Below are 12,554 nucleotides of genomic sequence, written 5' to 3' on the forward strand. Positions count from 1 at the left end.
TTCTAAGGTAATAATTACTGCTTAACAACTCTATGTTTTCGCATTCTCGTAAATAAAGTTTATTCAGGAAACTAATTTACTTATTCCACTGAATTTAGAACATTTTAAAATCACTTCTGCTTGTTGATTACTTTTTCAATCAATAAATTCGATTTACGTTTTTAGTACAACTGTAAATTATGTCGATCACGTACATCAAAATTTCTACTTGCTGATTATTTTTCGCGTAATTCATTCTGAATTTGTTGTAAAATTCATACACCAGTAAAGCACTTGATTGAAAAATCTAATTAATTTGTTGAGTTCTGTTATTCGATGAATCAATCAATCTATTATTTCATATAATTTGCTACTCGTTTCGAAGGTTCTACTCGCAAAAAATACTTGATAATTGTATTAATTTAAGTTTCGCTTTTATTATGTAAGCTTGGCAGTGCGTACAGCGTTAAAGCTTTTGAAGAAAATATATCAATTTTCAGCGAAATTAATTATTTCTGATTGCACATGATACAAATGAAATGATGGTATGGGTTAGTCATTGCGAAATGAAATTGTTTTGAAATATTAATCTACGTTTCTGAAAACATGTTTTTAATGTCAAAGAAAACGTATATATTAACATTTCAAAATCAAGATTAAACCTTTTATCAAAAGTGATTCCAAAGACTTTAATTTATGCGTGGATTAAATTTGTTTAAAAAATGTAACTGACGCATTAAACGTATAAATTATTCATTAGTGAAGAAACGAGGTTATGTTTTTGAACTGATGAACGAATTCATCGAAATTTTTACCCGGCTACGCTAAAAAATTATTATTTTTTTTTTTTAAGAAGGTCTATCACGGTAGAAAGAAACATTGAATTTTCTCCTACTAACATCATAGAGTAATTAAAACCTAATTGACAGCCCTACCATGGTCACCACTCTTGAAATTTATGTACCGAATAGGAATACAATACAAATTGCAAAATTTTTCTGCAACACGTACACAACCAATTATCAGACACACTCACTAACCAATGTGATGCGTGATCTGGGAAAGAAGTTTGGGGGGACTATTGATACATTTACTGACTACTTTTATAGAATTAAGCGTAATATATACTACCACTTTATTGAAACCTACAAATTATAGTAGCGTTGGTAGTGTAGTTTTATTGATTTGAATTAAGAGTGTAATTAATCTATACGAGCTTTTGCAGAATCTTACAAATTGCAGTAGCGTAGGTAATATAGTGATTTATCTTAAAGTATTGTTATGGAATGTTTTATGTTACTTTTGGGTACATGTTTTAATAATATTACTTCACATTTAGTTTATCATGTTTTCATTACTTCATGCTTTAAGGCGATGCCATACGTAGTAATGCAAAATCATGTGTTGTTGGTTTGAAAATTTGGTCGCCTAGAAACGTTTCAGATGCTTTAATAGAGAATTCTCTTCACACCAAAAAATCACTTATTATTAATTATTCACATGTAGAAACACTTCAGACACAAGAATACATAGTTTTTATAATTTTCAAAAATCATTTATTAAAGTTATAATGACTTTAAAAACAGGCGCGAACGAAATATTTCAATGCAGCTAAAAACGCCCGGTGATTGATCAAGCGTTCAAGGGCGAACGATGACGTCACTGTTGACCGGCCCGAGTAGATCCTGCAAACCGATGGCGGCGGCAGCGGCAAAGGTGTGACGTAGCACTTGTGACGTAGCGGTCAAAATGACGCATGACCGTTTTCAGAGCCGAAATAGCACGCAATTTTTAAAACAACTACAAAAAATTGAAAATGCATTTAAAAAAAAGAAAAAAAAAGGGCACATAATAAAATAATTATCTTTATTGAAATAAATTATTTACAAAATGCACGAGTAATAAATATAAAAATATCGGTTGTTCAATGATGGAGAAGTTAGCCATCCGCGGACTAAACGGCAACGGTGACGTACTAAACAGTAAAACCTTTATTTGGTTTCAACAAATAAAAAAGTGACAAACAAAATATTACTAATGATTTTGATGGCTTCGTAGCTCATGAAAAACCTGTTTTGTTATGAGTCGAAATCGTTTTTTGCCTGAAAATTCAGAATTCTAACTTAGTGAGTATGAATGCTTTATAAAAGTTTTTTTTTTCATTTATATTTTACGATAAGCTGCTAGGTTCTATTATTTATATTGTTGAAGATTTGGGAGGCGGGTGTGGGTACCAACCCCTGGAAATCATTTATTGGATAACCAACACCACTGCCATAGGTCACCCTAGTGGATCGCTTTTTGATGATTTAGTAGGAGTGCCCATGTACATCGGGTAAGTTGTGTTCAGGGTGCGCCTTCTCACCAGTTGCATGGCCTGCTATATCGTGAGGGACTGGTTTGGAGAGACCCTTTGACCTCTCCAACCGGTCTCTCGACTCATCGACTTGCGTCGCATTGGGGGGGGATATACATCCGTCACTTATGGACACACTGATACCTAGATTCCAACCCAACCCTCATATTTTTTAAATTTCCAGAAGTTCTATTCCTTCATTCCTTGAAAAGACCCCTTACATAGCATTCCTTAAGATAACATGCCCTGAGGTGAATTATTTTATTGGGTTGGGTTAATGTAAAAAAAAACAATGCTACGCAATGAAATTAAAAAATATTTGAAATAATTTGATGAGTTCAGCAAAAGTAATGAACATGCACCGGGCACACTGATTCGCCCATGAAGCATTTCTTTGGCCTATCTCTTCAGTGGGGTTTGGTAAACACATCGGGATTTTCTCATATATTTTGCTTTATGGCCCGAACGATGCTACTTCTATTCGATATTATATTGACGCTGTTAGAAAAACTGAGAGAAAACCAAACAGACTTATATTATTATTATTATCAGCCAGCGTTGTAATACCGAAAGTGGGAAGACATGAATAAATTGTACGTGTACATTTACGTGTGTGCCTACTTGTATGGCTGTTGATATCAATTACAATTCCTTTGTTAGCTTATAATATAAGTTTCATTTTTTATTAATTTTCGGCTTTGTGTCCGGGTTAAATCTTTCCCATAAAAAACTAAACCCTTCTACACACTTTTCCACAAATGATCACCTAGTCAATCCACAGTATGCAAATGCATTATATAAGCAAAATAAATACAAAACAATACACGAACAACATGTCAACTCATCAGAGATCAAATGGGAAAATAATTCTCCGACTCCAGATATTTTCATATCAGAGAGTTCGGCTCGGTAGAACTCCTAACAGGGCCTATAAATCCTACTGATGCCTCAACATAAATATTTAAAAAATCTTTAGTAATAATAAAAATAATAATTAATTACTAGCAGTTAAAAACCCGCTTCGCGGGTTTTATGCGGCAAGGCCCTGCGGGCGGCACTTGGTTGGGCTTCGCCCATTTTAAGTGATGCTAACAACAGTTACATTTAATAGATAAATATTAGGTCATTCACATAGAGAGGGTGAGTAAATATTGTTAAAACATGGAACAGGAAGGAGTTAATGAGCAGTAACATGCTCAATTTAGGCATAATAAGAATGAGAGTTGTTTGAATAAATGAAATTTTACGTATTTTTGATGGATTATTTCAAATGAAACACTATTATTGACTACATGTCTACAACTGATATTAACTGTTACCGTACCTAATTTAATTAGCTCATAGGAGACTTGCAGTGCTTAAATATATGTAACAACCGTCAGTGTCTATAAGTTGAATCAATATTGTATTGTTTGTCACAACAATTAAAGATAGTTATAACAAAGTTGACTGAAATAGTAGATTATTACATCTTGATTAATTGTACCCATGTTTATGAATAAAATGAGGGTAATTGTGCGATGACATTAGCAGTCGGTTTAATTGAAAGGTGTTTATTTTACTCCAACTGGTGGTAATACTTTACCTACAACTGTTACTGTATCTAATAAAGTTAAAAGTTAGATTATATATACACCTTCATCAGGAGAGTAAAAATCTACATATAAAGGTAGATTATTACAATATCACGCCCCTGAGGTGATATCTCACAAAAGCGGCGCTATTCAAATTGTCCAATACATAAATAAATATAATGTTTACATTTTATTGTGTACATATGCATTGATGTACAACGGAAATAGATAAAATAATGTTATCCGATTAAACTTTATTTTTTTAAAAAACAAATAACTTTGTTAACATCACTTTATTGTATCCAACCAATACATGTTTCATGAACGAAGTTCACCTCATCAGGAGTAAGTATACACCGAAGTCAAAAATTAAATATAGATTACAATTGGAAAGAAGAAGTGGAAGGAGGGGGAGGGGTAAGTGTAGGCTGGGTTTATAAGAATTAGGAATTACAATATCGTTAGACGGGAAAGACCAGTTAAGTGGGAAAATATTTTAAAAGGGTTTATAAAATTTTTTTTTTAATTATATCTGCTTTTATATTAACATGTTTTCAAATTTATAAAATTTCAAAACTATTTATTTGCGATGCTTTATATCGTGTGTGAAGTATTTTTAGACCCGAAAAAAACAAATAGCATATAACCATAAAACAATATATTCATAAGACAAATAGCATTTCATAACGGTTATTCTAATAAATTGATAGCTGAAATTTTAAATAAAAAAATTAAACATAGTCTCTTCAAATGGTATATTTATCCTATTTCTAATGATAGAAATAAACAATGGCGTAGAATTCTATTTGTGGATAACGATACTTCTAAAATTATATATAAAACATTACTGGTACTATTCAACCGGCGTTTTACACTAATAATAATGCAGAAATATATTCTTAATAATAAAGATAGCAAAAATTAAACGAAAAAATCAGGAGTTTAAAAACTCGATTGGAATGATTGTTATTTATTTTACAAAGGTAAAACCAATAGAAACTTTGAAGTCAGAACTAAAACACATCTGAGGGCTTTAAATGGATAGTGAATCGTGAATCTGAGTTTGCAAATCATCTTTTGAATAATGATCACACTTTCGATAAAAATAATTCACTCAGGATATAAAGCATCGCAAATAAATAATTTTGAAATTTTAGAAATTAGAAAACATGTCAATATAAAATCAGATATAATCAATAAGCAAAAAAAATATAAATAGGTAATAATGAAAAATGCCATTACAAAGTGATAAGCTTCCAGAAGAAATCTTTTTATTAAACGCTTGTTAATGTTCAAGTAGTCAAGTATTGTGAGGTGCACATTTAAATATTCGCGCCAGTCATTTGGTTCGTTCTTATACCGCTAGAGGTGCGCTCTGTTGGCCATCTATATCCGCCGTGCGTATCAGCCATATTGAAGGAACGCGAAATTTTTTACAAACGTCAAACATAATCACGTAACTGTGGATAATTTTCATTGTAATGTAATTAATCTAATGGATTATGAACTTTGTAAAACATATTTTCTTATTTTCCAAAAATTATATGCACAGAAACGATGCTTTTGAAATCTCGTATTATTATGAGGCGATCCTATTTTAGTATGAAATCGGGTCTCAATTTTCAAGTTAGCGGAATTTACTTGAAACACACTATTTGAATTCGACCAATCAGAGGGCCTAGACCGTCTAGACGCTAGGGTAATAAAATTACAGATAATTGACTTTAATCAATAAATTGAATTACGAACAGTAGTATTTCTACCTGAAAAAAGAACTCTTGACTGAATGCAGTAACAGGCAGTGCATTTAATATATTCCCTATTCTTAACAAAATGATTGAAATCTTTAAACCATATGTGTTAGGTAGGTATCATAACCCTTTTCTACCGGTATTAAAATGAAAAATGCTCCGACTAACTAGCGTCATTGATCCCTTTGGCACCCGTTCACATTCGGGAAACACTTGTACATGATTGAAATTTGTTATATGAGAACGGATCGTTTCTACGACTCGTTCTTTAGTTCAACTTTTTTTTATTTGCCGGCCTCTGTATTTTTTCCCTCCTACAATGCGGGCAATGAGACCCTCGTTCACTCCTTCTTTTTCTCAAAAATATCATCCACACAGCATCCCCAATGATGAAATAGGCGCTGAGGGAAATTATTTTCCTCAGGGCATCAGGGATTTAATATAGTCACATGAACTAAAACTATATTTCACTGAAACAATATTTCGAGATTTCATATATTTTTTAACACAGTTTTTAGTCAACATTTTGTAACCCACAGCCTGATTGTAAATTTTAGTTGTAAAATTTAGCATAAAAGTAGGTTTACACTGTAGTGAAGTGGAAGAAACTCTCAGTATCGCCATGGTATGAGACCACCATTCAGAATTGAAAAGTTGCTTGAAATGGCTTTAGCCGTGTTTAGTGACTAGATCTGAATAACCAGATACTCCCCCACCTTCCTCTTCCCCATTTTCTTCCCCTTCCCACGACCTTTAGCCTCACAACATACCCCAGTTGGGGATGTCATAGTCTCACTGGCTCAAGACGGTCGGAAGCAGCGCTATTCATGTAAAAAGTATGAAAAAATTTTCTAATTGTTTTTTTTTGTGTCCTGAAGAGAGACGCTGTAATAATGTCCAAAATGTTGGCTAAAGAAGGAGGAAGCGCAACACGGCATAATACCCCAAAAATAAATCACTACAATGCTTATGGCCGTGGAAATCTCAAAACATATCTATTCATGATGAGTTAGTTTTGTCACGATCCTTCAAAAAAGAAATGACAATAATCCCAAAGCCATTACTAAAATTATGCAGTTGATTTATTACAAGTATGTGAGCCTGACAATTAGTTGATAAATTGTCGGAGAAAAGGGTAGCATTTTGTCTCGTATTTCTAGTCGAGTATAAATAAATTTATTTTGGCGAGCATTTCAGGGATACCATCATTAACAGTGTTCAGATTTTTTTGACTCCACAGAAGAGTCTCAACTACCGAGGAACATTGGAACTATGAATTCACTAATAATGGTGGTATTTTGTAGGGAAGAGGAAAGTAAATAATAATTCCCCTGAATATTAAAATTTTTATTTTAAAAACGGCTAAATTCGTTGAAAGCGAAGTTTTGATTCTTTACCAGGACGATACTGAAAATATCAAAGACTGTGAAACGTACTGCAAATACAGTAGGTTTTATGAGCAAAAGTAAAATAACAAAATTAAAATTTAATTAATGCCAGCTTAGAATACGCGACGTCTGGATTCGTAGCCAAGGATGTTAACAGCTTTACCACGGAGATCGTCAAAATAGAATAATCTGAAAAATTTCTCTAACACGAAATGATTTTTTTATTGGGAAAGTAAGGGGATATTGACTGGTGATGAATAGTATTATTTGACAATGGCGTGTGTTCTCATAAAGCTTGTTTAAATAAAGACAAACATTCTCATATGTTTACCTTTAATTTATGTTTTTGAATATCATACTTTACAATGGTATCCTGGACAGAACCTTAGAAAATGTGTAATAATATACTTGTTATTTAAAATACAATTAATATCATATAATATTTGTACTCTATCATTGTAAATTAACGACCGCCTTAGGATCACACTCTTGGTATTATGAAACTAAAAATATGGAATTAGCTATCAACGCTAACACACCAAAATAATCCTTATTTCTATATTAGTATTTGTGCCGCCAAGTGGTTTTATTTATTATACAAATCTACAGTTTTATTCAGAGATTGTTGAAATTTTGCACATTTGACTTTCTAAACAGGAGGAATGTGCCTGTTCTTAAGGGATTTCGAAAATTCACCCGCAATCCCCCTTTCCTACCATTTAAAGGAGAATTTTGATGTTTTTTGATAAAATTTTACACACCACATAATTTTAATATTGCTATTTTTTTACAAATCTCTTCAAATTATTCGTAATCCAGTTAAAAACATGATTGCAGGCCATTAACAAACGAATATAAAATAATTATAGACATCATTTTTCAGTAAAATATCACGATATCGGAACACGTGTTGTAAAAATTCTTACTTTTTCGCATTTCGTCATTAAATGTTATAAAAAAAAACGCAGGTGCATACACACGTGTTTCGATGTTATTACGAATTAACTAAAAGTTTATAAGGAAGCATCCTGCAGTCCCATTTTTAACCGGCTTACCAGTAATTTCAAAAGATTTTCAATAAATCAGTCGTACTTATTTTTGCAGACGCTTAAAATAAAAATATATTTAAATTTAATTTTTCAAAAATCCCTGCTTGAAGCCCGGACAACGCCAAGGGCTTTAGCTAGTTAGCAATAAATTCAAGTTTCTCCTATCACAAACCAATTTCTGATTCCTCGCATAAAGTTTAACCCTTTCTCGTGATGAAAAAGCAACACACAGCACTGGTTCTAAGTATCACATTTCCCCTACCTTCCTTGTATTACTTATTTGCCGTACATTAGCTGATACCTGGCAACACTGGCAACTTTACTGCCACCTGGCAACCCATGTCTTATAGCCATCCACGTCAGAAAAGGTAATAACTGATTGAGAGCTATTCGCTTAGGCTGCTTTATTCCTTATATTGATCTTATACTTTATCTCCCGTTTCTACCCACAACGAAAGGAAAATTCTTTATGGAGAAGGATGAAGTATTAATTTATAAGGAAATTTTTTTAAAAAAAGTATAGTTACGCTGACGTTTCATCTTGGGTGCCCAAAAAAACTTTCAAGCTTGGTGGGAAGGTCGAGTTCAAAACAATGATTAGTAAGAACATATATAAGTAAGTAAATTTATTGAATAATATTATATTAGTGTACAAATTTTAAAAAGGTTTTATTTTTCAGGTGTCGTCCACAAGCGGTCCATCGGCACGGGAGGAGTGGAAAGTAAGCTGGGAGCCAACGTAGTCCAGACAGGGCTGCCCAACCCTTTCTCCACTGCCAACGGCACTGTCGTCATAGCGCAAACCGGAGGGACCGCGACCCTGCCATGCAACACGAAGAAGCATAATACAGCTGTGGTGAGTTGTCATATTTATTTTTATTCAACTCAGCAATGGCCCATCTCACCTTTCCATAATTTACTGAACAAGCAATATTTGATCAAAAGCGAAACACAAATTCCGCTTCGTGGTAATTGTCTATGGTGTCTGCGCTCAAAGAAAATCTCAATTATTTTCGATCGCTTCAATTTTCTTAGCAAATGATAAATTATTAATTGTTAATCTCCTCAATGACATAAATCGACGTAACCATTGACAATCGATATTGGTCGTCTCCGGGACGTTTAAGGTGACACTATAAACGACTCTCACCTTGAGTTTGCTCGAGGCTCACATTTGAATTAATTCCGATGAATTTGTAATTAAAATACCCCTTTTCATGGATGTAAGTTATTCATGCTTAATAAAAACAGTTCCTTACAGTAAAAATATTTAACGTATATCAGATTGAAATTATGTGAACTGCGAGCGCTTCATCGTGATAATAATTTTCTTATAGCGGGTGACTTCAATTTACCTTTAATAAACTGGTCAATAAGTAATGATAATAATATGAAAATTACAAATAGTCATCAATCCGAAATTATTTCTAAAATCTCAGACACTCTTAGTTTTAATGAGCTTTCACAATATTGTACTTTTCCGAACAACAATCACAAATTCTTAGACCTAGTTTTTAGCTCTTTCCCTGTAATCGTGTCACATACCTCCCAACATCTTATACCTGAATGTAAATATCATAAATCAATCATTATTGATATCAGTACAGAGATAGAAACCCCCATGGTAAGTAAGAAAAGAACAATAAATCTCTTTAAAAAGGCGAATTATGAAAATATAAACAATGTCCTCATCAATGTTGATTGGGATGCTGAATTTTCTAATCTAACAACAGATATAGCTATTAACCGTTTTTACGATATATTGGATGAAATCATTCACTGTAACGTTCCATCAAAAAAAGTTCAGGATAACAGCACATATCCATATTGGTATAACCCGGCTTTAATAAAATTAACAAAAGAAAAATACAGAATATTTAAAAAGTGGAAAAAATGGTCAAATCCTTTAGATTATCATGAATTCTGTGTTCTGCGAACGAGACAAAAAAAGTTTCGAACGAATGTCATAGACAATTCATAATAAATGCAGAAGTCAAAATATCGCATGACCCAAAGAATTTCTGGTCCTATGTTAGAAGAAATAGTACGGGGTTACCCAACACTATGAAACTAATGAATATAACTGCTAACGATCCTTTAGCTATATGTAATATGTTTTCAAATCATTTTGCATCCACTTATAATCATAATGTTACTCCAAAGGCTTTCGCTAATAATCCCCAAACTGATAATCCTATAAATATTTCTACTATTTCAATTTCCAAGGAACAGATAGAAAAAATAATTAATGATATCTCATGGTCGTTGGGAGAAGGATATGACAAAATACCATCTTACTTTATAAAAATGTGCAGCAAGCAATTATCTAAGCCTCTCCTACTGCTTTTTCAATCATCACTGAAAGAAAGCATCTTCCCAGACCGATGGAAATGTGCTCTCATTACACCAGTATTCAAATCCGGCTCTAAAAACGACGTACAGAACTATCGGCCAATTTCAAAACTACCTATCTTCAGTAAGATTCTTGAAAAGATTGTTCATGAGCAACTCTATGACTGTGTTAAGTCTGTTATAACTGATAATCAACACGGCTTTATGAAAAAAAGATCAACTGTATCCAATCTTGCAGTATTCACCGAACATATTTCAAAATCAATGGACAAACGAATCCAAGTGGATGCTATATATACAGATTTCTCCAAAGCATTCGATAAAATCGACCACAGCCTATTATTGTCTAAACTTTTAGCTTTAGGAATAAACGGTAATTTGTACCGATGGCTAGTTTCATACCTAAACGGACGCTCCCAGATAATAGCAGTAAACGGTTTCAATTCTGAGATTGTCAATGTACCTTCAGGTGTCCCTCAAGGATCTCACTTGGGACCGTTGCTTTTTACTATATTTATCAATGACATTGTAAAATGCTTTAAGCATGCTAAAGTTTTACTTTTTGCTGATGACATGAAAATATTTCTTTCTATTAACTCTATTACTGAATGTTATAAACTGCAACAAGATCTTAATAGGCTTAATGATTATTGTACTGTCAACTATCTCCACATGAATACTGCCAAATGTTATGTAATAACCTTTACAAAAAATAAAAATAAAATAAAATATGATTACCTTATTACAAACAGTCAACCACTCAATAAAGTCAATCAAATTCGAGACCTCGGTGTACTGATTGACGACACACTTTCATTCAAGGCACATGTGGATAAGATTGTCAAGAAATCATTGAGCATGTTAGGATTTTTATTCCGTATTGGAAAGGAATTCAAAAATATCCATACACTCAAAATTTTGTATTACTCCTACGTCCGTAGTCATCTTGAGTACGCTTCTGCCATATGGAATCCTTTTTATAACATTCACACAAAACGCATTGAAGCTGTTCAAAGAAAGTTTGTACATCACTTGAACTTCAGGAGACAATTACGTTATTACGATATGGAAAGCTCTATCAAGCACTACGGACTTAAAACATTAAAAAGCAGGAGAGACACTGCGGACATGATTTACTTACACAAAGTGTTGAGTGGTCATATTGACTGTCCAGCCCTTTTGTCATCAATCAATATTAGAGTCCCAAGTAAGAAAACTAGAGACAAATCATTGTTTCATATCGAAATTCCTTCAACGAGTCTCAGGCAAAATTCTTTCTTACTAAGAACTTGCAATCATTTTAATAAAACTTATTTTGATGCTGATATCCTGTCGTGTACCTTCGGAGATTTAAAAAAAATTGTTAACAGAGTATTGTAATATATAACCCTTTTCTAAATTTAATACATTACATTCATCATTTATTCATTATCACTCTTACATATTATTTGTATTTAATATCAAATGTACGTGTGTGTATGTATGTATGTATGCATGTATGTATGCGTATGTATGTATGCAACTATGTATATGTATGTGTGTACGTATGTATTTATAAGTGTATATGCATGTGTATGTATATATATGTATGTATGTGTTTATACGTGTATATATATATACATTTTATCTTATTATTTCCTTGTTTTTAACATTTCTTTGTTTTTAACCTTTCTTTGTTTTCTTTGTTTGTTTTTTGCTTTTTAACCTTCTTTATCTTCATTGCATGATGTGAACATTGGTTATTGGGTTGTAACCTAATTCTTTTACTTATTTTTTCTCTCTCTCTATGCATGTTATGATATAAACCTGTTAATGTTCCTAATAAAATAAAAAAAAATTAAAATAAAAAAGAAAAATTTATACAACGTTTTTTAACTATAAAATTAGTAAGCATCAGATTTTATTTTTCTAGAAGTAGTAATAGTAACTTCCCGATGTATTAATTTCGAAACATCTGAGATTTCTGTCTATCAGAAATAATTAAGGGAATTTTTTCGTCTCACGGTCCTCCCAAAATGTAAATAAATTGCAAGAATCACCCCAAATATTTATAATATGTTTTTAAGGTTGGTATTTGTAATTAATTTGCATCGAGTCGTTTTGCG

At 32.5% G+C, this 12,554-nt stretch overlaps 1 protein-coding gene across 1 annotated transcript in view; it reads left to right on the forward strand.

Annotated features, from left to right (window-relative positions):
• Positions 1-12,554, forward strand: part of LOC149411833 (uncharacterized) — a 179,093-nt gene that overhangs the window by 35,055 nt on the left and 131,484 nt on the right. Inside the window, exon 2 of the mRNA XM_089646461.1 lies at positions 8,778-8,953. Within this exon, the coding sequence (XP_089502587.1) occupies positions 8,778-8,953 (176 nt within the window). The remainder of the gene's footprint in view (positions 1-8,777; positions 8,954-12,554) is intronic.

Source organism: Hesperophylax consimilis, chromosome 24 (genome assembly GCF_061612785.1).
Source record: "Hesperophylax consimilis isolate HC1 chromosome 24, BYU_Hcon_1.0, whole genome shotgun sequence".
NCBI classification, from domain to species: Eukaryota; Metazoa; Arthropoda; class Insecta; order Trichoptera; family Limnephilidae; genus Hesperophylax; species Hesperophylax consimilis.